The 27,409-nt window shown below is 40.4% G+C and overlaps 1 protein-coding gene and 1 long non-coding RNA gene across 2 annotated transcripts; both read right to left on the reverse strand.

Annotated features, from left to right (window-relative positions):
• Window positions 1-2,855: 2,855 nt before the first annotated feature.
• On the reverse strand, window positions 2,856-23,424 carry LOC119027345 (dual specificity testis-specific protein kinase 2-like). The gene is made up of 12 exons (XM_037112476.1): window positions 23,165-23,424; window positions 22,394-22,668; window positions 21,816-22,153; window positions 14,067-14,188; window positions 13,719-13,767; window positions 12,682-12,828; window positions 11,957-12,039; window positions 11,650-11,737; window positions 9,696-9,779; window positions 8,596-8,682; window positions 8,279-8,372; window positions 2,856-5,641 (listed from the first exon to the last, which is right to left on the reverse strand). Exons 3-12 carry the CDS (start codon window positions 22,011-22,013, stop codon window positions 4,413-4,415), a joined length of 2,181 nt encoding a protein of 726 aa, XP_036968371.1. The 5' UTR covers window positions 22,014-22,153; window positions 22,394-22,668; window positions 23,165-23,424; the 3' UTR covers window positions 2,856-4,412.
• Window positions 23,425-25,968: 2,544 nt separating this feature from the next.
• LOC119019784 lies at window positions 25,969-26,497 on the reverse strand. Its single transcript, XR_005075159.1, has 3 exons — window positions 26,386-26,497; window positions 26,190-26,281; window positions 25,969-26,094 (listed from the first exon to the last, which is right to left on the reverse strand). It is a non-coding gene; the product is annotated as an uncharacterized LOC119019784 (long non-coding RNA).
• Window positions 26,498-27,409: the final 912 nt, after the last annotated feature.

Genomic DNA, 27,409 nt, shown 5'->3' on the forward strand with positions numbered 1-27,409 from the left:
ATATATATATATATATATATATATATATATATATATATATATATATATATATATATATATATATATATATATATATATACTGTATATGTATATGTATGTGTGTGTATACCAAACCCAGGGACAGAACTTGTGTTCCTGGCTTACACAAGAGGGTTAGGATCAGTATGAACAACCTGACCAGAACATAGCTAGTGTCTCCTTCTCTATGGTGGAGTAGTTGAGCTGGTGGCAATTAAAGTTAAAGTTAGCCGCTTCGAAAGCACATCGAAGATCCATCACTTATATGTTCACATCTCTATAAGGGGAAAAAATAATTTCCACCACAATTTCATTGCAGCATTTTTCTCTAAAGAGAAATAAGATCTTAATGTGTGCATCTGTCCCTTCAGCTGGAGTACCTGCAGGGACAGAACAGCAAAACACACAGAAAGGGAATCATACTCATACCTGCCTGCTGAGAGACAACAGCTTTAACCACTGCTCCACCATACCACCCATGATGAGTAATAGTTTTTTATTTCATAATTACAGTGCATTTGATCCCCATGCAGGAGAAATAGTTTTATATCATAAGCTCAATTATATTTCGTTCCCAGTAAATAATATACATTTAGATGTATCATTAGTTTTCCATTCATTTTTATAACATCCACCTCTCAAGCGCTATTGCATGCACAAATGCATTGCTTTTGATTTGAAAGCAAATGAAAGAACACACATTTTAAGCCTTTTTTTCTTTTTTAAACATAGTTGTTTACAGGATGCATGCTGACAACATAATGAATCTATTTGTGGCTTTGTAATTTTAATGTAAATTTATCATATCTGACAAAGTAAACAGGTTACAGGCTGTAACTGAAGTTACATAGTTTTCTTGTGATCATTGTGCTCTTAACACAGGATCAGGATGTAAAAGGAGGAGGGGAGAATGCTTTTTGCTTGAGGTGTCAGAAAACCACATGTGGAGCAATTATCCACATGGGGGGTTACAGGAAGGTAGATAAGATGATGTTGATGATAAGATACAGTCCTATCTCTCTATAAAATCAAGGAATCTCTCTGTGTGTGTGTGTGTGTGTGTGTGTGTGTGTGTGTGTGTGTGTGTGTGTGTGTGTGTGTGTATGTGTGTCTGTCCCTCAAATATCTCTGCAGATCAGGATCAGACTGATCTCAGACTTTCAACATGGCTGCTGTGTGGATCAAGGGTGTGCGACGTCGGATTTGTTTGGACTACAATGATACTGTTAATAAATTATTTCATAAATGCTTTACAGATTCCGCAAGCATTGTCCACCGGAGCCACCACAGTCACATTCGCACCAGAGCCAATCACTGCAGTGCACAAGCCCACGACATACCTTAAGAAACAAGCAGATTTATACCTGCAGCGGCGCGAGCTGGACCAGGATTTTGTCTGTGGTTCGGTCCCGTTCTGTGCATCTAAACTGACTGACTAATGAGACTAAATGCGTCCGGACTGAGTCAGTTCCGGTCTGAGGAGATCCCGAGGACAACAAACTGGAATCGGAATCTGTGGATGTTTGTGTGTAGCTAGCTGCTAGACCACCCCCACACGGCCCACCTCCCGAGTCGACAGACACAACGGCAGGTTCAAAACCGGACTTTGGGTAAATAACATCCGCCATGCTTTTTCGCAAATATTGCTGACACGGTTGCTTTGTGTCTGGTGCAGGAAGAAATGGTAAAAACAGGCTTTTGTCACGAAAGTGTCTGCAAGCAGCAAGTTTGGTTGCTGAGGAACAGGAAGTTGTGTGAGGTACGCCGGCGGTGATACAGACAGCGACAGAGATGGCGAGTTTTGAGAGTTGAGAGATTTGTGACATATAGCGTGTTTGGAGTGTATAGTTAGTGTGTTATATAGTGTGTTATATAGTGTGTTATATAGTGTGTAGTGTGTTTAGTGTTTCATGTATAGTGTAGTCATTTTTTTATGTTGTCAGTCAAAACAAGGAGGAGACTGCTGAATGTGGAACAGGCAGGAATGAGCTGAGGAGCCCTGAGCCTGAGGCATTGCCTGCATTTAAATGTAAATAGTTACATAGAACTTTGTACATTTCAAAAACTTATGCACAAATTTAGCAAACAACAATTTATATTTGCATTATAACTAATGCAAACATAAACATATTTGTGGTTTTCACAGTAAAAAATCTAACTTTTTCCTACTCTGATTTTATGTTATTTTGTGATTTTAGGTCCATAGTGTACAGTGACTTTTTTTCATTTTGACATACAAAATGAAAAAATAACTGTACAGTCACATATGTGAGGTTGCTGAAAATAATGACACCAAACAAGGCAAAGTAAATAGTTTTTAAAAAAATAATGGTATAATCAAAAGTAGTCAATAACAGCCAATTATATCCCTGAAGTCCCACCTTCAAACACAACCGCATTTGGCTATCCATGAAAAAGCTACTTAACCTCTCACTTTTCTATAGGAATACATACTTCATATGGGCACTGCACTACTATAAAACAAATGAAGGTAACCCCCTCTGTTTTGTATATAAGTCAGTAACATTTGGAGAGCTGGACCTTCCTTCCACACTGCGCTAAAATTCTTCAGAGACTTAGCAACTCATAACCTCAAGACTTTTTTCCACTGAAGCAGTTATAAACTCTTTGCATTACATTCAAATTATTATACAGATTAATCAGTGTTTAAGGTGGTTGATATTGTTGGAATTTTACTTTGCTTTATCTGCAGAATTAATCATTTTTAATTGTAATGTTTATAACTTTAAACTTGCTCATTTTCAATAAAAAGTTACCTTTTCACTTTCAGCTATTTACCCAATTAAAAAAGAGGTAATAAAAAAAACCACACAGGGTTATGCACAACCATGTTTTTTATTATCAGATTATTGCACGCAGGTTTCTAGCTGTATCGAAGAACAGAACAAAAAAAGAAATGATGCAAGAACCATGGTTTAACATGAGAAATAACAGGATAAAATGTATCCTGTAAGGATCCATCACACTACCTTTCGCAGCACATACTGTACACACACAGTGTGTGGAATGATCTGTACAATAAATATTCTTACCTGCTTCATATGACACTTTTTAAGTTACAACAACAGTGTAATCAAAATGTATATGTAAATACACAAGATACATGTGAGGGGGGGTAGATGTCAAAGGGTGAGAGCTCTGTAGTTTGTCTGGCCAAAAGCACACACACATGAACCACCAGTAGCACAGATTTAAATAAAGCACCATCTAGTAAAAGCCTGGTGTCTTACTGCAAGGTGCTCCAAACTGAAGTGCAAAAATAAAGAATTTACATGACGAGCGGAAGAAGTTTCTTCTTTATGTCTGTCTCTCTCACTCACTCACTCTCACACACACACACACACACACACACACAAACACACACATACTCTAAGGGCAACTGCGATAATGTAATGAAAAATGTAGGACGCAAATCCTCTTTATAAATATTCCCAGGGTTTAGCTACTGTTTATCTGTTAAACAGAATCAAAAACAGTGTTTTATATGTACCTGCAGCCACACCAGACTGGTTGTAGTAAACCTCATTCACATCCATAGTTTTCAATCCATACCTGGCCTGGCCTTAGCAGTACAATGCAGTGCCAGGGCTGCCATGCAAAACAAGAGAGCTGAAATTGAAGCAGGAAGTCTGTCTGTAAACTGTGATGGATGGTTACAATGGACAGACTGGGTCATTGTTTCATTGTCTTTCCTTCCATATCACTTTGACTTTCCTCAGAGTTTCTTAACACATCAGACTACTTTTGAATCATGTCTCCGTGTTTGCACATTCCAGCAATTAATCTGTTGAGTACAATGTTATTTTTATTGATAGAAATGATGGCCATAACAATGATAATAAATTCCAAGTATACTTAGCTTATTTAGTCAGCCACACACTTTTTATACCGAGCCTCCAGTCATGAAGGCAGCGCAGATGAGTGCAGACTGAGTTCAGTTTGACTTGGTTGAGTATGGATGGAGCATGCATCAGTGTAAGTTTGAGACTAGCTGCTCTGTGTGGATAAGCACCATTCCAGCGGCAGTAATGTGAGGGTGACCCTGACTGTTCAGTGTTAAGTTCATAGCCCAGCTCAGCCTGCTTTGTCTAAAGCCTGTCTGTTTTAGCTGTATTCTGCCTGCCCTACGTTAGACCACCACGTTCTTCACCGTCACTCTGATTTGTTGTAATTAATCCTCCAGCCCCGCAGGTGGCTCTTTAACTATCTACTACAGTTTGCGGTTTGCTGATTTAATAACACATCTCAGATGCTGGGGTCAGTATTGGGCTCTCAATATTAGCAAAGCAACATGTAGCGTTGCTGTGTTTGTCTGCTAACATTTAGTGCTGGTGGATATCACAAGTTCAAAACCAAATCCCCACTGAGCTGGTTTATGTCTGGGCCTCTGGCAGGGAGCGGCCAGGCTCACACATCACTGAGGGCCCAGCCACAACTTGTCCATTTGTATTGCGGCACAGTAGAGCTTTGGTTGCTGTGGCGGCTGTTGATGAGGAAGCGCTGCCACTAGTTATGGGACCGTTGAGGTTCCGGTAGGGTCGCTGCCGTGGTAACGATGCCCTTCGGAGTGGGGCAGTCACAGTAGCTGAACCACGGAGGCACACTGAGGGGAAACTCAGACCTACCAGGCAACAGCCTGGACAGGAAATGACCTCATCCTGTTCAGAGGTGCCATTAAGATCAGAGGACAGGACCTGGGCTCCGTTGTAACCATTAGACCGCCCTCCCAGACCCCACTGGACCTGTTGGCCAATCACAAGCGCTGAGCCGTTGTTGTTGTTCAGTCGTGGCAGAGGAGGCAAGGAGGGCGGTCCGTTGGAGATGGGAAGTCGCCATCCATTGGTCCGTAAGGATGAGGAAGTAGAGGTGAGCAGGGGTCTTACAGGTGTGGAGTCCAAGACTCTGTCTGCAGCCTCTGGAGACTTGGTGCAGTCCATGGGCTCTGTTAGACACACACTGTCCTCCTCCTCCTCCTCCAACCGCTCCAGAGAAACCATCTCCAACTCGACAGGAAAACCTGAATCCTCCCTCATCCCATCCTTCTCATTCAACAAGTCTGTCTTCTCAGTTACCTCCAAATGCTTGTCATGTAACCTTTCATCCACCTTTTCTAACACACCTGTTTTATTCCCCAGGTCATCCTCCATATCTTCCCCTCTCTCTCCCTTAACTGCTGACACTCTGATGTCCTCATCCTTCTCCTCCTCTTTCCTCTCCATGTCTCTGGACAAGGCCAAAGTCCTGCTGAGCTCTGGGGTACAGGGAAGCGACTGACATCTCCTTGGCAGTGCTCGCGTCCCCGGCATCCCTCTAAGAAGGTGGGGGGAGGCACATGGATCGCGAAGCGCTGGAAGGGTGAAGGTCAGGGAGATGACGGACTTGCTTGGTGTGTCTAAGAGTTTACACCGCCCACCATTCAAGTCCTGTCTGAGAGAGAAGGGGTTGACCCGTGCAGGGGTCCCAAGGAGAGGAGGGGTCAGCATTGCTGGCGGTAACATGTCTGATTGGCTCCTCGCCAAGCCTTGCCGTTGCTGGCTGTGGTCACTAAGGTGACAGGGAGAGCTGCGGCGCCGGTACGGGCTTACATCTACCGTCACTGGCTCTGAACAAACGAAGGAGGGAGAAAATGAATAAGTATTGCTGGTATTGTACAACATTCATCATTCATTAAATGGTCTGACAGGTAAAGTGAATAGCATTAATCATGTTAGTACAATGTCATGTTCTGCTAGGAAAACTTGGGTCCATACTAGAGTTGTTCCAATTCCAATAGCAGTGTCGGAACTGCCTCCAATACTGCTGAAAATGCTGGCGAGTACTGGAGTCTAGGCACCGATCCAATACCACGTAATTTATTATTTGATAAATACTGTACTATTAAAGATTTAAATGCCTTTATTTTAGTACATAATTTACATAATTTTCATAAAACATTTTTTAAAGGAATCATTTAAGTTGTTGTTGGTTCTATTTAAATGCCTTTTTTATTTTACAATATTGTGGCAGCACCTATTATTCCTAAATTTATTTAGTTAAGTTGCTGTTGCACTAATGTTTTATACTGTTCTATTTAAAAATAAATTCCATTTTTTTCCCAATAACACACTGGTATCGGTATCAGTACTCGGCATTGGCTGATATCCACAGCACAAGTATCGGAATCTGTATCAGGAGGGAAAAAATGGTATCGGAACATCTCTTGTCCATGCATACACAAAAACCGGAGGAAACATTTCTTGAAGCATCACAACTCCTGTGATCAGATTTGATCCATTCAGCCTGATAACTTTTGGTAAGTTTGGAAGAGCTGTATGATTAAATCATTCACAATGGCCAGGGGCAAAACTTTCCACTACCTCCAACACTGTATCCACTTCTCTTTCATCCACAGAACCAATATTGAGCCACTGACAATGTAACTTTAACTTCAATCTCTTTCAAGCTCAGCACCGACTGAGCGATGTTCAAGCAGTGCTTGAACATCCATGTTCAGACTATATGTTTTTAAAAGAATTTAAATGATTGGATCGTTTAATTCATGGTTAAAAATACCATTGGTCAATCGATCCTAATTAAGACTATAAAAACCCTGGGATGATCACGTGCATTCAGCACCAGATAGCTATGAGTACTGCTTATGGATTTGTGCAATAACCTGGAGCCTCAGTGAAGGAGAAGCACAAATCCTGTGCTTTTACAGCTCCACGTACTCAGTGCACTCAGAGTTTTGGCCACAGGATCATTATTTCAGAGAGAGATAGGAGACAGGTCAGGCTTTTCAGTCCTCTTTGAGCTGTGTGCTTCTGAGAGTACTGAAAGTGATTAATATAATCGTAGAGATCAAGAGCACTATTTTTGCTGTAGCGCCAAATATCATTGGTGCTGTATGTGGCACGCATATAGGGATCAAAGCACCCTCTCCAGATCCATTCCCATTCCTCAAGCAAAAGCTGTATCACTCCGTTAGTGTCCAAATAATATCAAATGCAAACCGCCACCCTCTGAATGTTGTGGCCCATTGGCCAGGGAGAGCACATAACTCCTGATGGAGGGTAGAACCATGGGAAAGCATCCGGCTGAAGGAGCTGCTGGAGATGGGTGGCTGATGAGTAGATGATTTGTGATTCTAAAACCCACCACCCTGTTAAAATTCTATAAAACTCAATTTTATAAAATATGTTACATAGGTGACCAATTTTCACTCCATGGCTGACGACCCCTTCAGCAAACCCCCAGACCAGACAGGAGCGCTCTTACAACCACTGGCATGAGCGCACCTGCTCCTTGGTCATTTGCCAGCACATCTGGGTTAGAGCTGATGTGGATGGTGAGAATGTTGGGTGCATCTGGAGTTGACTTCTCTTTTTTTTCTTTTGACAGAAAATATAAGAGACATTTAAGAGAATGTTGCTGCATGAAGCCAACTGATCCCAAACATACATTAAAACTAAATCAGTCCTGACTTGAACCCCATCGAGAACATGTTGACTGTGCTAAAGAAACCATTCTGTGCCAGGAAGCCTAGAAATTTAGCTGAACTTCACCGATTCTGTCAAGAGGAGTGGTTAAACATTCAGCCAGAGGACGACCAGAAGCTTGTGGCTGGCTATCAGAAGCACCTTACAGAGGTGAAAATGGTCAAGGGACATTCAACCAAATATGAGAATAAGGTTTATTTTTTATCCAGTAGATTTGGTCACATTTTCAGATGACCTATAATAAAATAATTATTGAACCAAACTTCATGAATGTTTTTGTGACAACGTAGTTTATGTTCCACTCATTCATCACAGAAAACAGAGCTGTAGAATCATTGCCATGATATACATGCTTTTTACAAGCTCATGTGAACTTTTGACTACGACTATGCGACATCTGCAGAGTCATTTGACGCAGGAGTGAATGCCGATTGTACCAATTTATATTGAAGTCAAAAAAGCAGATGACAGTCAGTGTTACTGGGTTTTTTGATCTGTGTGGGGCAATATGATTTCAACTGTGTGGTACTGTTAATGAGGTTTGGAGAAAGCGTTTTTGTTTCAGTATATGCACACATTTCTAACAGACATGCCAAAAATCCACGGTTCAGCCCTCAAGTGGGCTTGCAGGGGAAAACCTGAGCGGGAAAACCCATCTCTGACAGTTGTGGCAGTCATGTGACTTAATCTCTCCATGTGATGTTGAAGGCAAAAAGTGTGAGCACATGTATTAATAACAATCATTAATTTGATCCTTTTACCAAGTGCAATGGGCTTCTCTCCCTCTTCTTCTATATCCATACTCTCCAATGTGAAGACAATGTCAGAGAATGATGGACGCTTCTCTGCACTCATCTGAAAACAAGAAAGATAAAAAAAAACCACATACACACAATTATCTCATCAATACATCAGTATAACTCAGAGAGGTCCAACAGTCCATGATAGGGTGAGACATGAGTGAAAACAAAACTGAAAATATTTGTCAGTTCACAATCTTAATTATAGCTTATGAGAAATGGTACTGTGTGTGTGTGTGTGTGTGTGTGTGTGTGTGTGTGTGTGTGTGTGTACTTACATTACAGCAGGTGACAGCGAGGCTAAAGAATGAACGCGGACAATCCCCAACCATGTTTTCAAATGCATCCACGTCAAGACCAAAATCCTGCACACACACACACACAGACACACACACACACACGGGGACACAACTATTTCAGTCTTTTCATTTCAATAATTCTGTCTTGGTGATGCATTTACAACCCAGATTCCAAAAAAGCTTGGGTCTCATACAAAACACAAACCATATCGAAAATGTAATCACCTAAAAAAATGTTTTTAATGACAACAGCGTTACTAAGTGTTCCTAAGGACATCTAGTCTCTTTTATACAATCAGGTGTTTGACCGAGTGTTGAACCTAGTGTTGAACCTTGCTTGTGAATGAGTGAGCCCCTCAAGGACCCTCCATTCATACCCAATCATGATACTGTTTACATGTGTAATGTTCCATGTGTTTTTAGAGCATTCCACAACTTTCACAGTCTGTTGTTGCTCCAGTCTAAAAAATCTTTGAAAGCCATCAAATTCAGAATAAGGGCCTGTGTCTGCATAGAGTTTTTTTGAGTGTTCAGAAAAGGACTAGCAGTATGCTTGCAAGAGTGGGGATAAAGGCTTGTGCTCTGAGAGAAAAAACACTGCACACTGCAGACTTTGGCTCCTCATTAGAAACAACGTAACAAAGACGATACCACTCCGAAAACAGAACCACTATGTGGACACAAGCCCCAAGAATATATTTACAAAAAACACTTACGTTTATAAAGTCAAACATAAAATCCCATGTCTTTGTACTCTTTTCAATTGAGTGCAGGGTAAAGGGTTCAGGGTTATACATTATATTATATTCATATATATTATAATAAAAATCATTGCATATTAAGTATAAATAATCATGGAGGCCATTAAGGAATGTTGCATGAAACAGTATTATTACCATTATAATGACACCTTACTGACAAATACGTGCACAGGCACAATCCTCTTCAGTGTCCAGTGTTGAGCTATTCAGGTCCTCCCACTGCAGACTGAAGACTGGTTTAATCTGAATCGACAAACTGAGGCCAGTTCCCATGTCTCTCTATTTCAAAGTTTTTATTTCACACAAACACAGTCCTACCTCTGTCCTGGGTAAGAAGTCAGGATCAGCTTCAATGCGGGCGATGATCTCACACAAAATAATGCCGTAAGCAAACACATCCACCTAAGCAGAGGAAAGGAGAGAGTGTTCATGTCAGCTCTGTCCTTGGTGTTAGCTCTGATAATGCTCACACAGGTTAGGGCTCAAACTAGATCTCACACAGTAGTACACTGCAATCTCATGTTTAGCAGAGGATTGGTACCAGTACAAACAGTTTTATAGTGAGTGCACAACCAAACTTTGCCAAAGCTCACTTAAACTTTGAGACAAAGGGTAAGAGACCAGTGTGTAGGAATTAGTGTCTCTAAAGTCGATGTTTTGTCTACTCTGGGCCACTGTAGAAACGTGGTGGACTCCTTGGAAGAGAACCTGCTCTGTCTGTAGTTATAGTGGGCTCATTCTAAGGTAAAGAAAGCACTAAGGTAAAAAAGCAAAACAATCCCTTACACTAATTAAAACATATTAATTAATGTTATTTTCCATTTCTGCTCCTATATTGTACACACTGGACCTTTACGTGACTTAAAAATACAATGCTTTTGTCAACTTTTGAAGAGAAGCATGCAAACCATCCTGCTTCTGTCCCCAGACGCTTGAACGCAACATCAACACTCTACCATGAAAAGATTATTTTTGTGACTGTAGACAGACTGTAGACTGTATAATTTGTTTTTTGAGTGTGTTGATAAGACAGTTACAAACAGATATGTCATTATACAATCTTGTTCTGCATAATGATGATTTTGTGTCCGTAACTTCTTCTTATTTCTTTGGATGATAATAATTGCATCACCTTTCAAACCATTTTCTTGCATCAACCAGCAATAATATATGATTTTAAACGTAATTTAGAATTTGTGGGTAGAAGTGTTAAATAACTGACCTACTGTCCATTGCTAACACACCATGTATGTCAGACTGTGATTGTTTGTTTGCTGAAAAAATACAACTTTTTTTGTCTTTGTTTACCTCATCACTGAATACTTACTTCAGCCATGTATTGACTAGAAATTGAAATTATGTCAATTTAGTTGGAAAAATCTTTCAACATCTCCCAAAATTCACTTGAATCAGTTGCTTAGAGGGGCTCTGTGGAATTTCAGTGTTGGAAGCTGGAAGCTGCTCATTAGCCTGTTAGCAGACTAACCCTTCTCAACTAATGTCAGCTACTGTTGCTCTCTCACAGGCTTGTTTAGGCAACCTAGAGAGACACGAAGGTCTCATTTTTTACTTCATGTTACAATCCACTCATATATGGTCCATAAAAAAGTGTCTCATACATATCAGTTTTTACAAAATCTTTCATGGAGCCCATTTCAATGTCATGATCATTTGGCAGTCAAGGTCAAGGTCAAGGTAAACTTTATAATCCTACATGTAGGTAATTCATGTGGTCACCATGGCACATTCCATTGCTATATACTGTACAACATTACGAGAGAAAACAAGGACAATACAGACACAACAGTAAGAACATTGGGGAAACATGTCTAATTGCTGTAAGCACAAAAAACTTGTTGTACCTTGTGGTCCTAATTTTTCTCTGCAGGATTCTACCTGTTACTTTTAAAAAACGTCAGGTGAAGAGAGTGATGTCAGGTGCAGTGGGCGGTCAGAGTCATTTAAGATTTGATCTGTCTTTTTTAAACTGAGGTCATTGTACATTTGAGCTACAGATACCTGATCAACTCCAATAATCCAACTGGCTATTATGACTATTCGTTGTGGTTTCTTTTTATCCTGAATATACATGTTTCCAAAGCACAAATAAGACCAAAGGATAAGACACTCTGCAAGAGTGAATCATTCTACAGTTTAGCTCTTTTTTTGCCTTAAAGCTGTAGGAGGAAGTGTGTTAGTCCTGCTGTCAAAAGTTACATAGTGTTGCTTTATGTACTGTTCTCCATTAGAGTAGCAGATGAAGCAGGTTTACCTTCTCATCATACAGCTCCCCTCTCAGAACTTCAGGAGCCATCCAGTAGGGGGAGCCCACAATGGCCAGAGGCTGCTTCACACCATCACTGCAAAGAAACCAGGTTTCCCTTGAAGTCAGAGACACTACACTCAGCTGAATTTGTGAGCTGTGAGCTACTGCTAAAATTCAACCTTGAATATTCTTTACATTCCTTTGACTCTGTAGGGTTAGAATGACACAGTCTCCTGCTGGATACAATTCTTTTGTGAGGGACTTGTTATAAGATAACAGAAGAGGAAGAGATGTTGGATTTTACCCCACTGACCTGTAATCAGGGATCTTCTCTGCCAGGCCAAAGTCTCCCACCACAGCAGTGAACATGCCATTATCACAGCGCACCAGACAGTTCTGCACAGGTAAACAGTCAGGTCAGATCTACAACTACTGGAAATGTATAAACACACCATAGTGCAAAGAAGTACTTTCTCACTGAGCTCTCTAGCCATGCAGATAGTTCAGGTTGTAATCTATAACCCCTCTGTACTACGAATCTGCTCTAAACTGTTGTTCAGTAGACAGTGCATGATTCAACTTTTTTTGTGGAGCCCCCTGCCTTGGTACTACCACTGGGCTACTGGACTGAATGAATGAGGGGCTTTGTAAATAGTTTCTTTTTTTTTTTGCATTCTTTTTTTTTACTCCATTGATGGTAATATGTTGTGGCTCCTATCTTGTGACAAACTGTGACAATTATGACACTTATTACAAGTCGCTTTGGACAAATACGTCTGCTAAATGCCCTAAATGTAATAAATACCAATCAGTCAGTGTCCATTAATAGAGCATGGTACCAAAAAAAGTGTGAGGAGGCTGACAACCCAGACCAGCAGAGTACTGTCTTTGTTTTTGTCTTTACTCTAGCACACACAGACTGACTTGTTTTTGACATTTTCAATTCAATGTTCTCATACAAGCAACAGTAATATGTTTTGACATTTTTCCGTTACATTTTCTAATAAAAAGCTGTGATTTCTCCCACATTTGCTGTACCTTGGAAGTGAGGTCTCTGTGAAAAATGCCCTTGCTGTGCAGGTACTGCAGCCCTCGGGCGATATCCAGAGACAGACAGATCCTGACACCCCACGACAGGTACAGATCACTGTCCAACAACTGCTCCAGGTTACCTCCATTTATATACTGAAGAGAGGGACGACAAAAGACAGTGAAGATGCTAACATTGGAAATGAGTATAGTGGTGCTGAACAAGCAGTATAGCGGCGCTGCGCCACCATTCCATTGTCTGGGGACAACCGTGACTTCTGTGAACTGAATGATAGAAAAGTGAAGTTAACAATGTTCTTCTCTTATAATATAATATGATATGCTCAACAGTGGTTTTGCCTTGGTTTGTTTATTAATCTGGCCCATGATGTATTTTTTGTTGTATTCTTCTTGTAATGTGGCCATGTATATGGATATTACTGTCCTGTGATCCAGTGGTAAAATTACATTTACTTAAGTATTGTACTTTTTAGGTACTTGTACTTTTCTTTTCATGCTGCTCTTTCCTTCTACTCTACTCTACTCCTGTGTTCTATTGGTTGGATAAAACAAACATTGTGAAGGTATCCCTTTGGACCCTGGCTATTTGTGAGGCATTTCTTACTATTTTTAGAATTTCTACAAACACAACATTCCATAGATTAATGGAGAAAAATAGCAGAAGATTGAGATTGAGACTATTTCAGATCTCACTGGCTTATTGGTTATAAAAGAGAGATGAAACCATTCAGAACAGTCCTCTAGTGGCAAGGACTGGTATGTTCAGCCATGCCTCTGTGGAAGCCATGGAAACCACTGCACGCCATGTAACCATCATAACCTGCCTTATACACCATCATTTAAAGCAGAAACACACAGATGCAGTTGAGATGTTATTTTGCTGTGTGGTGTTTCAGTTATTTATCCATTACTGGCAGTGTAACCACAGTTGTACAATGAGGCATTCCAGTGTTGTTTGTATTCAATCATATGTACTGTATGTATGACTAAAATGAATGAGGAAAACATATGCAGGAGGGTTCTACCTCAGTCAGAGCGTGGAGTTGACCTTCATGCACACAAACACCAAGAAACCTGGGGAGAGGTGAAGAAATATGATTTAAATAATATTGAATGGACATCCTAAGGCGTCTGAGAATAAACCTCCATCATTCCACTGAATGACAGATGGTGAATTACAAATGTACTTTGACTTCCTGCAGACTGAGTGCTCTGATATCACAGGGCACAGCACTGTCTGATCCTAATCCAGTTGGTGTTATTAATACAAAGACATCATATTGATCTACAATAACACAGCAAGGGTCAGGTATCACATACAGTAGGCCAGCCTCTACAGTGGAGTGTGTTTTTATATATACATTATTACCAACCTGAGTATGTTGGGGTGGCAAAGCCTGTTCATGAGCTGTACTTCTCTAAGCATGTTAGCTTTGTTGCTAGCCAGCGTGTTCATTTTCAGTGCCATCACCTGCCCTGTGATCCGATGCTGCACCTGGAAAACAACCAGAGAAGGTTTACAGTTAGAAAGCAAGTCACACAATGGGAGACTGAGGTGTGGTGTTTCACCGCCATCACAGAACAGTGAGAGGATACAGTTAGCTTCTACTGCTACCGGACACAGCAAAGATATAAACAGTTCAACCAAGCCTGTCTGAACACACATACAAGACAGCAAGAAAAGTGTTCACAGATCATCTGCTCTCCCTGACTCCAGAATCTACAGAAAAAATGTATCTTGCAAAAGTAGGGTTTATTTAACAGAGATGCTCAACTGACTGTATTTATATAGCCCTTTTCTCATTTTATTAACCACATAAAGCGCTTCACAACACATGTCATCATTCACAAACACACATTCATGCACTGGTGGCAGTGGCTACCATGCATACAAGGCTCCACCAACTCATCGGCAATAAGAGCATCTGCAATAACCATTCACCCACACTCACACACTGATGTAAGAGCCACCAGGAGCAAACCGGGGTGATGTCAGTGTCCTGCCCAGGGACACCTCAACAACTAGACTATGGATCAAGCCACCAACCTTGTGATTGGTAGATGGCCACTCTAGCCCCTAAGCCACAGGACAAAGACTTAAAAATATGATTTACTCCTCCTGAAACACCAGATCACAAATTGCAATAGTCACAGCTTCATGTATAGCAAGTGGATCCCACAAAGTTAGCTGTCCAAATTTACAGTAATTTGTACATCTGATCCAGGTACAAGCTAAACACGGCAGCCATATGATGGTAGTGTTTGGCAGGTTACTCCCAAATGTATCAATGTTGTAGGTTGAAAAACATCTAGAAACACTTAATTCCAGATGATAACACGTAACTGGACATAGTAACTGTAATGATTGCACTGCACACCCTGTCAGAAATGTGTTGAATGATGTTACTGAAATATAATACTTTAACACATTACCCCGAACACTAAACTCTTCATACATAAATATTGTACCTCTAATGGTGCAGTCTGTAAGATATAGTCTGAATTTTAGTTTAAAACATAAAGACAACATTAGCAAATGACTGTGAATAACAGTGTGGATGTTATGTCAAAGATGACTGTGTACTGATTTGCAGCGATGCCTGCTGAAGTTAGCAGGTTCCAGCTAGCCCTAACCTGTACAATCTTGGTAAAGTGCTGGAGTCCAAATACATGGAAACTGGTTAGCATGTTAGCACATCCGGTTCCCTTGTCTCAAAGTCTGCGAGTTTTTCTGTATTCATTTAAATCTGTGAAATAAGGTGTGTGATTACCACAGGCTGAACATTGTTACGCGTTTTGTTCAACAACATAAAATACATCATTAAATTACCCACAGTTTAACTGTAAAGATCTTTTGTGTGTTCAAAGCAGTTAGCGTATGTGGTTAACGCAAGCTTTAGAGATGTTCAGTTCAGTCTTAAAAACAGTTAACGGTTGCAAACAAGGTCTAACTGAGACTACAGAGGTTGTCGGGGACATTAAAAGTCACCACAGTGTACACAGAGTCTACTCACTGGTCCATCTTTAAAGGTGCACTTTAGGTACACACTAATCTAACTCTAACTTTACAACATGTAAACTGATTAGCTGTTTGCGGTTGGATGCTAACTTCTGGGTTAGCCTGCAGAAAGACCCTGCTGGACTCTATACCACTTTGTATCACAAGAGGTGATGGTCCGAGAGCCCTCGTAGTTTCAGCTGGAAGATTTAGCTTGGTTTCAAGTCCTCTCTGAGCATTTATGTCTAATTAATAAACAAAATAAACACACAATGTCAAGAAAATAAAATTATTACAATGAAATCTGTGAAGTTGTAGGTCAGCTGTTGTTGATTTCTTTTGATTATTTGCCAAGTCTGGAGAGACCATGCTGGTTTCCACATGTGAAAAGGGTTTACACATTTATACAATAGAAAATGACAGTGTCACAGTTCATGAACATTTGAAGCTGCAGGCACAGTGGGTTTATGGTGATGCCTGACTGGATGGCCCATTGACTGGTCATTTGTACCTGCAAGTGCATGCATCTGTGTGTGTGTGCGCGTGTTCATGTGTGTGTGTCTGTGTCTGTGTCTGTGTGTGTGTGTGTGTGTGTGTGTGTGTGTCTGTGTGTGTGTGTGTGTGTCTGTGTGTGTGTGTGTGTGTGTGTGTGTGTGTAATAATAGCGTAGCACTAATAGGCTTTCTGGATTTCCCATCACTCCACCTGATCTGCACAAATCCACTGTGCCATTACTGAGGCCTCACCCAGGAGTGTGCAGAAGGGAACATACACACACGAAGGAACATTAACAGGAAATGAATCTGCTGAGTTTAATATAAATGACTGCAATTCAAAATACCCAATTACTACCGTCACTATTATCAGTCTGCAGAGCCAGACAACCCACCGCTGTGGATGTATACATGCTATATTATAATTACGTGTCTAAATCATTATCATTTCTGCTGGTAAGACAAAGTTGACAATTTTTTTTAATTCAAAATATCACTATGAAGTAAATGTTGATTGCACAATGTAATGGATATAGAGCAGCGACACCATAGGTGTTTTTGGTTCCCTGGAAGCCTTGCTATCACCATGCTATTCTTTCTGCCACCAGGCGATAAACACATCATCACAGCAATAAAAAAATTAAATGTTCGAATGCATCAAGGATGTTACATGCAAGCCAATGTTATAGCACATAGTGAATATGCTTTGGCTTATAAAACAGCCTATCATATCCCTTGATAATGGAGCATGTGATACAAGTGATACACAATCAGCCAATCATTTATCGTGTGTAGTCCGGTTGCACCAACATGTGTGACTGTTAACAGAAGAGCGTGTCAGAGGCCTAACTATGGTTCTCACAAAGCCCCGCTGGCAAACACACTGACCCCTTCAGCCTCTGTCCCTGCTTCTGCTGCTTCCTCTGGAGCCACTGTTCGCTGTTGGAGGTTCTACAGGCTGAGTTAAGTACAGCGAGGGGCTGGCTCTGGCTGCTGCTGCTCCACCACCCAGCCTTTCTGCTCTGCCTACAAGCCTAGAGACACTGCAGCTGCAACAGCCAGAGTGGCAACTATAGCTTACAATCTGCAGCACCAGCTCCGCCTCTGGCCAAGTGTTTTACAAACCAACTGCGAGAAAAAAAGCACAACCCAGCAGGGTGAGAAAATGAGTGCTGATGGAGGGGAAATATGACTCATGATTAGTGGGTATGATCATTTTTGCATTACAGTTTTCATTTTTGCCCAAAAAAAATATAGAAAATTAAGACTTGATTGTGTGGACAACTCTGCAATGCTGTGAGTCACCCAGTTCTCTTTTAGCAAAAAAAATGCAGCTTTTTTGCAATTTGCATATTGCATTTTGGCATATTGCAAATTTGATTATAATTTGATTAATTGTGCATTCGTTGAATTAACTCGTGTTTTGTCCTGTGTTGTCGGTAACCACAACTCTGAGGAAAACAGAAAGTGATTTGGTTGTCTTTGCAACAGTGACACCAACAATTATACCACTTGTGTCCGTGTCTCTTGTCTGTTTCCACTTTAAGTCAAATTTAGCGTGTAGACATACTGTATATAGGATTTGATCAATTCATCAGTGTGCATATATACAGGAGGACTGAGCCACTGTGTGCTTCTGTAATACCACTATTTAGTTTGCAAGATTTGACTTCACCTCTATATGTATTTTATGTTATATTTTGCACTGAGTAGTCAGCCCAGTGATGATACATAAGAAAGTTGTAAAATCAAACTAACACGATAAAATTAAGTTATTTTTTCAAGAGTGTTTACAGCTGATTTCTCAATACAGTGTCATGTGTTGTTTTTATATATATATATACTTTACATGGATACGTAATTTTGGATTTTATTGCTTCCTCTGCAACCTCTTCCCAGTTACGGTGACTCTAACCCTTTGACCAAAACTGAATATTAAATATTGTACTCCACCACTACTTGAAAATGTGCTTGTGTAACTTTTCCTACTTTATGCATCATTTTCCAGGTGACATACTCACAGTTTATCCTCATCTCGTGGCTTTACTAGTTTAGGGGGATTAATTGGCCGTTGAAATGGTTAAAACCGTACCACTATGTGAAGGAGCACTTTTTAGTTTTGGTGAAGAAATGTTAATGAGAAGAGAACGATCTTCATTGACTGATTTTCTATCTGCCTAAACAATGCAATTAATTTAGTTTAGTTTAGTTTAGTTTAGTTTAGTTAACAACTTAGTAATCAAGCACAACATAGAATTTCAATTAAGTGAACCCAAAAATTGTACAGCAGGAGAGAAGTCATTTGGGCCATGGCAAAATGTGTCTTCTTCTGTTTCTCTTGTACACATGACGGTATCAACATTTTTATTTGTTTCTTCCCTTCTACATTTAAAATAAACATCTGAAATAACCCGTACCTACTGAACAGCAATGAGATGCTATTGACAGAGGCCTCCCTTCATGCTAAATAAGTTATCAAAGAAGAAACATTGGGGCAAAGTTTCCCACACTCTGATGAGAAGATACTAGAGGAGTCTTTTCTCAGGCCAACTCTCTCATCCACAATATAAAAAAAAAAAATTACATGAGAACAATCACAGTGAGTAGTTGGGCTAGTCAGTTAGTGCAGTTTATGTGCCCACCCACACACTTGAAACTGACATTTTGAAGCACTTATTTGGTAGAACACCTTTCATGTTTTAACTCATATGAATACTTTTATATTATCTGAAGTATTCATACAATTCAAATGAGGTCATATGAGGTACTGAATAAACTTTAAAACACTTGAGATGTTCTTCAAGCCTATACAGTCATATTGTACATTCTCTCTCTGTCACTCACCTGTCTAACACGCACACACTCACACTCACACACACACACACACACACACACACACGAACAGAGCCCCTCTCCTCCGTGCACACCGAGTTTCTCTACATGAAAACGAGATCATCCCTAGAAGTAAAAGCATGGAAGCTGGATATTTGGCGCAGAAGACGTCTGGCGAAATTCACAAGTTCACAAAAGGTAGGTAAATCGTGAACACCTGTACACAATCACAAGCTCTGTATTTCAATTATTTTTGTTTTTGGATGCAATGACACCAGTACTCATTACATGTGTTTGACAACTGCAGGGATCACTACAAAAGATTTGTGTTTATCGGCCAATACATTGATATGAGTAATCTACTTAATCTGGATAGAAGGATCAGTCCTTCAATCAACCAGTCACCTCATGCACACATTAGAAGGCAACACACACACACTTTCATTACATTTATAACAAACTTGCCACAAATGCAACAGACAAATGTACCAGCACAGTATATATGCTGTATATGTCTACAGTTTGTAAACATACCAGTGCAATAAGCACTAGTATGATGCATTAAAAAGCTACAGGCAGGACCATCAGCAGTCAGTTCTTTATGCCATGCTGTAAAGGCCTGTGCATTAGGCATCACTGTTGCTCAGAGCTATGGGTAACGTCATCCGCCGTCATTATAATTGTGTTACCGACTCAGCCATCTACTAACACTTGTGTTAGATTGATTCTTCCAAGCAGATATTCACGGTTATTATTGACGTGATCGTTCTTGGTGTGGATGGCCCTTCACTCTCATTTTCAGCATCTTACATTTCAGTAAGAACATGCCAGTAACTAATGTTACCACTCATTGGAAAGAAAATATAACAAAAAACATTCATTTACACTACCAGTAAATATTCAGTGAGAAATGGTGACATCACTGTGTACTAAGATTTTGCTTTCTGTTCATTTTGGAATGTTTTTTTTTCAATGTTTGCGTCTGGAAGAAACAGCATGCGCCTGAACTTAATTTTATTCTGCTTTGGACATACACACCTGTAGCCACATGACATTCTCATAATTTTTACAGTGACAATGTTTCAACCAGCACCGATGATGACATATCTACAGGCACCGATACACCAGGCCAACTGACCGCCAACTGTTTCCATACAGTTGGCACTAGTCAGATTGAGCATGGAGAATTTTCAGTGAAGCCTGTTAGTGAAGGAAATCACTCTGATTGCTGTGCTAGCAATGACTTTACCCATTCAGTTTGTACTCAGCTTAATTTTTGCCTCCACCTCTTCGCCAGTGACATTTGCAACTTATTATTGGACATAAGAAGTGGTTATATTTCTAAGAGTAATATCAAAAAATGCCGCTTTATTATACTAATAGTTTGTGTATGCCCAGTTCTGAGTCTTAAGATATCCCTGTTTGAATGACGAATATGCCATCTGGTGGTACAGAGAGTTGTTTCCTCTCAGAATGTATGAGCAAGTAGGCCGTTAGCTGCAGTCTTTACGGTGTATCAACGTGCAGCTTTTCGGCCGAGACACAGGCAGTGTGAGGTTATGCAACACTCAGCCTCTGTTGCCAAAAGTTCTTTGATGTTGGTTTGGTGAGTCTGGGCCATAAACCTGAAGCATCCATCAGGCACACCATGACATTTCCATGACGTTTCTACTCACAGCAACGGACGCTTGTACCTGCACACGTGCCTCCCTGCAGCACTGATATTTCTGTGCACAAAAGTGATTTCTGTCCACACAGTAGTCTCTACCTGCACTGTTGTGTTTCCATCTGATGTTCTAATCATCCAGTGATGATGTTCCTCTCTCTATGATGATGACAATGATGACAATTTAGCTTACCATTTTTGAATCTTTATTTTATTTTAGTATTTTACCCAGCAGTCTGTAAAACCTACAACAACACTATTCTAATATAATTACTCCTGTATTGTGTTAAAGAGTCCCACATTGATCCACCTGCTGTTCTGGAGGCTTTACACTGCCAGCCATAACCTGGGGGCCAAAAACACACTCTGGCTCAGCCTTACTTTAGGGACAATAAGACAAGTCAACAAGCAGCAGCAATTACACTCAAATACAAAGCTCTACATTACACTGTAGCTTTACTTGATGGGATCTAGCTGCTCTATTCCAGAGGAAGTGATGCAGGTGGGGGGCATGAACTAGTATAGATATAGATTACCACCTTCCTGCTCACTGCAGTGTTAGATAGAAAATATTATATATATTATATATCATTTATGTGTGTATATATTTCATTTCCATTGTTGGATATCTCCTGGGACATTACATGTCTGCTGTTAAAGGCTGGTCAATATTTTGTGCTGTTAAGATGCTGGTGGGTAAACATGCTGGAACTTTTTGCTGTATATTACGATGTATGAATAATTCCATCAGAGATGAGCAGCGGCTCGTGCAAACAACTGGTCAGTCAGATCAGTGCATGTAGTTGGTCTAACAAGCAATTTGAAGACAACCATGCACTCAGGTAAGGCCTAACCCTAACCCTAACCCCAGAGCTCCCTATTCCCACTGCATGTCAACTAGCTTTCGGCAGTTCCTGAAAAATTAAACTTTGCCCCAGAGAACTTAATAATTTTATTAAAAAAAAAGTTTTCATGTGGTTTTCAGCACCAGCATATGTCCAAGCTCTAGTTACAGCACTTCTGGGATGAACAGTGCTATACCTAGATTGTTGTTGTTGATATTTTGAGCAGTCATCATCAAAAAGGTTTATTTCAACCACTTGTATCATAACCAGTAGACAAGGTCACATACCTTGAAGACCTCAGAGAAGAAGCCTGAACCAATCTTCTCACAGAAGAAGTCATCGATGCGGGCCAGACTGGACACAGCACTCCTCAGGGCTCGGTACGAGGACGGCCGGATCCGGTTGGGTGCGTGGATACTGTGGAGTGGTGGCTCATCTAAGCCGTCCTCAGGATCACAGAAACAGCACTCAGCGTGGTAGTCCATGGTGCTAGTGGACCACCACGCTATAGAAGCTCTGTTCTCTCCCACAGGGGAACCAGACAGTCTGTTAGACTGCTATAGTCCTGAGGCACACGGTGATGGTGGATCCCACCGTCATGGTGTCAGAATGATCGGAGCCTCAACTGTGGGTTTTATGGAACATAAAACTGTTTAACACAAAACTCTGACTGAATCTGCTTTCCAGGTTCCACCTGCGTGAATGCTGCAGTCAACCTCAGATTACTACAGAAAACATAAAATCTATCTTAGCCTGCTACTTTACTGAGCTGCCCTTGACATGAGATAAGCATCCTCTCATTAACTCATGTGATCCATAGAGTGCAGTGCATTCATTTATCCATGGTTCCAGAGACTCCTCCCACCTGCTAGAGGTTGTTTCTTTGTGGTTCACCCTGAGCTCTGACGTCCCAGGACAGATGGATAGGTCTCACTGATGAAAAGTGAAGTCACATCAAATTTCCAAGCCGCTGCCTCAGGGGTTGTAATAATTCCTGCAGCCCTTGAACGTCGCCTCACCGTGCCGGTACGTGAGGAGGCTCGGTTCCCTCCGTCATCCCCTTAATGCGATGGATGCTGCAGCTGCACGGCACCAGAAGCGTGTAGGAGGGCCCAGCAGTCAGCTGCTATGTACAGGTCCCTGTGGAAATATTCAGAGACTGCTATGGAGAACATACAGCAAACAGTGTGCTCATATAGCTCATTTTATACCACACTGTGTGATATAACGTGACACACATGCGCTGATTCTGTCGCATTTGCCGACTGTGAGGCTCCTCTGTAGGCAGCCCGGGCCCGTCTGCAGGCTGGGGACACTACGGTAGCCGAGGGGCTAGTACCCGCAGGGTATCACCGCTCGCAAAGCAATAAGCCGTAACGTCCACTGGATAACATCGACCTGCACAGCTCAACCGGACCGCTGGGTTTACAGATAATGACAGGCCCCATTCAACCGTATTTTATTTATTTTTTCACAACTGCGTAATGTAAAAATGAATCGAACCGACGCTAAATAAAGCTGAAAATGTGGCGTTTGGATATTCCATATTTCTCCTGGCCAGTACAGAAACGTAGCAACTGTTAATAACGAGAGCTGTCAATGACAGGCGGCAGGAGAGGAGACGACGACGGCTTACCTTCCGACTCCCGTCAGTCCGGATGGAAATGTCGGTGCTGTCCGAGTGTTGGAGATGAACTGGAGCCAGAAATATCGCGGTGCAGCCCGGCGGTGTCTGCGGCTGATAATCCTGTCTGGATTCCTGCTTCACGAGCCGCTCGTTCAGACGGGTACCATAATGAACCAGCCCGGAGTGAAGCTAGCGACAGGGACACACACGACTTCCTGTCACAATGTCAAAATAAATGTTGTCGACGTCAAGATGATCATAGTCCAAATCTAAATTAACAGTGTTTCCTTTTTTTATTGTTGGTCTCCTTGTTCCTCTGTGCTCTCCACATCATTGAAAATGAGGGCTTGCTTTCAGTGATCCCCTCGAGATTTAGATAAAGGTTTAACAAATAAATAAAATACATAAATAAATACATACATAAATTCAACTGTGTATTAATTGTAATATTATTATTATTTTTTTAATTTTATCATTTTATTTGCCAAATCGGATTGGAAATTTCAACTTGCAGCATATATAATGTCATTAGTTACAACTGTGGGTGTATTGTAATACATGGCATTAAATGATTAATTTAGTGCAAAGTTCAATTAACATTTTCATTGGGGGGATCATTCAAATTTTATTTTCACAATTTTATGTAGGGTATGTAAAAAGTCTGGTTCATTGTGTAAAGCAAGAGAAAAAAAAATCATCTACAGCTGTGCCACAATACACTTTTTATTATGAACAAATTTGTTATGACGTACGCTAATGTCAGTGAATTCTATCGTGCTGGGAAAAAGCACTTCAGACAAATATGGTATTGTTTATTCGTTTCAGATGATTCGGAGAGGCTGTTTTAGCATCGTTTTCATTTATCGGACACAAAGACTCTTATTTCGAAGATAAAGTCAAACTTCCTGTGTGTTCTTCTCTCACTCTGTGAAGTTTCATAGTTGGCACACATACACTAGGACCTACTGGGCGGCTCTGATTGGTGCATATGAAGAAGGCAGAGTCAATCCCTGACAGCTGATCTGGAATCAGCTTTTTCCGTCAAACTGCGGCGTTGACAGACAAGAGACTTACAACTAAAAACGATCCGAGACCCGCTGCCGAGCCGGAAGTCGAGCATTGACAATGACATACATTTTGATCCAAAAATACATTAATAACACAAGAATTCTATGAGATCATTGTGATAATAAAGCGCTGTTATCATAGCAATAAATATGTTTTTTAAAAAGGCAAAAGAAAATAGAGAGAGAAATGGGTATTCTTCCTCCTCCTACTCCTCTTCCTCCTTCCGCTGTGTGCTACTGACATGGTTTTCCTGTTCACGTTGGAGGAAGTGATGAGGGAACTCTGCACGGGCCCACAGGACCGCACTGCATGCACTGCAGCAACAGAAAGTCAGGGAGGCATGGATGAAGCCAAGCTTCCCTTTGAACAATGGAACAATGCTTCAGCACAATCAGCATTAATCTCATGAAGAGAATATGTAGAATATGAAATATATTGAATACGTTTGATATAGTGCAGTGATATCAGGGGGGAAAATACCACAAAACCTAAATAATCCCATTAAACAATTTTATTTTTTCTGACGAAATGGTTAAGGATTAAACATGAGGTCACCGTTGTTTGATTCAGACTGTGAGGATGATGTCATACTTTGGTTTCATCTGGAGGAGCAATACATTCCCATTTTTATGACCTCAACTTGTATATATGCCATAAAGCTGATCATGGTGAGAGCATCATGTAGTTACACTTTTGTGAGCATAATAACTTAGAAGTGACAGATGACTTAAAATGAGAAAGATCAGGATTAATGATAAAAAGGCACTTTTTGGAAAACACAGACCAACAAGAAAAATAGTTCATATTTATGTCAACTGACATTTATATAAACACAAACATGGAGAAGGATATAATTCATTCAACAGTGCAGACAGAAAAAAATCCAAAATCAATCAATCTGAAACGAAAAAAGTATTTACAGATGCTGTTTGAAACAAAACGATTTTATTCCTTTTACTGATAACTGTGTGTGTGTTTTTTTTAATTTCCCTCTTAAACACTTAAACATTTCACTCTCATACTATAATATCAGATTTAAAGACTTGTAGTGTATTTTTCCATGCTCAAATTCATGGAAAACAAAAACATCAACAACAACCAACCTTCTTTGTCAAAGCCATGAATGTACAGGTGATGAGTCCATTCATCCAAAATCAGCACAACATCCTGATGAATCACACAGGATGATGTCGCTCCAATGCAAATAGCAGAGATTTCTCCACTACATACAACTAGGTGGGAAACTCCAGCTGAAGTAAATTTCTTTAGTCACATTTCATGAATAATTTTGTTGCAATTATATGTAAAGACAAAATCTGTGCGCCCTTTCCAAAGACCTTGTGTGGCAGCCTTCTGTACCAAGAGGAATACAACTACAAACAAACAAAAATGAACAACAGTGACGTAGGTGATAAAGCTCATAATTTTGTTTTTTTTTTAAGTCAAAGATATAAAGATTAGACAGGCCTAATTCGACTTACTACACTGATATCTGACTTATTGTGTCATAATGTTGACTATGATTAAGTGAGTCATTTTAAGAGGAGAGGCAATTGGAATTGAGGAATTGTGACTGTTTCATAATATTGACTTAATGTATCAAAATTCATATAACGATTGACATATTATATCGGGAAGTTTTCTCTCCTTTCCTTTCTTACGTTTCTGTTGCTTGTTTGTTTTTTTCTTGGCAAAAATGCCCATAGGTCCTCCAGATTAAATGACAAGATATGTTATTTGACAATGACGGTTTAAATTATTCAGTGTAATGGAAGGAAGCAGGAGCCCATGGAAGTCCTCCATAGATTTGTGGCGTCTTGTTTGTCCGGGATGGAGGATTCTTGGAAGCACCAGTGCTCCATGATAGAGGCCTGAATGGTAAAAACAGATGATTGTTTTTTTTTTTTCAGGTTTCTGGCACATAATGTGACATATGTGAGGAATGATGCAGAGCAGCTAGATTTACCTGAGGTTAGAACGAATGTGAGGTCCCCTTCATCAGAGGATTCATTTTTGGTTTTGTGCAGTACATTACCGGATCAGTTTGACTGCCAGAGGCTGAAACAGACATACGACATTTAACAATAACTTTGATTGTTGCTGTGAAAACTGCCCAAAGAAAAACTTTTCCACACTCTTCAATGGATGTAAACAACACTGACCCCACGCCACTGCCATTGTGCAGGGGTGACAGTCGAAGCTTTATGAGTCAATATCTGAAAACTTTAGCAATAATAACTGAAGCGCTCCACATGGCTACACCCTAGGTTACTGAGAGAGAATGTTGTTTGTTAACTTACTCCCAGCTGGCTCTCAGTGTTTTTTAAAAAAAACAAAACAAAACAACAACAAAAAAAAATGACAGCAACAACAACAACAAAAACCGAATGATGTGAATAAACCACAGAGCAACAAAAACACAGGTTTCATCTTTATTCGTCCATGTTGGGGATGCTCAGAGTTTTGTCTCTGGATAGTTGCTACTCACACTTTGTTTACTGTCACACTGTGATGTGTCATTCCTGCCTTCCTCTTGTAGGAGGCAACACTAGTTACACAACATCATCACAGACAGGAAATCATTTCCTTAACTACATGGCATCCAAAGTCAATATGTTTCACAATCACATGTTCAGAGGAATGAACTGCTGTAGTTTATCTTAGTAGACTATAAAACATTTGACATACTTTTACCTTCGAACCTACAGCTTGTAAAGTCACAGTGAACCATGAAAAAAAATGGGCACAAAACTTTTCCTTCCCTCCTTGACCTTTTTACTGAAGACATTTTGAGATGGCTGAATTCCCTTTAGCAGCTTTAGTTTCAGAGTCCTAGGACACTTGGATTAAAGCGACACAACTAATATCATTTACACCTGAACTGTTCCTATGCTATATCTAGTCTGCTTTGAAAAAGGCTGCAATTTAACACAAATCACTCAGTATTCGCTCTGATGAGATGAATTCAAGCTGAGGTTGATAAAGATGGTGGAAACCAGCAAGAGCTTGTGGTGGAAATTTCTGTCAATCAAAGAGTAAAGTCAGATCTGTCTTTTCGGTAAGTTTAATCCAACCATCTGCAGATGGACTCACCACACAGTCAAATTCATGAGCTGAGTGAATGAGCCCCGAATAAAGGAGTGTTCACAATTTTATACACAGATATCAACAAGGTCAGGGGAAGAG

This window comes from Acanthopagrus latus, chromosome 1, assembly GCF_904848185.1.
Source record: "Acanthopagrus latus isolate v.2019 chromosome 1, fAcaLat1.1, whole genome shotgun sequence".
NCBI lineage: Eukaryota > Metazoa > Chordata > Actinopteri > Spariformes > Sparidae > Acanthopagrus > Acanthopagrus latus.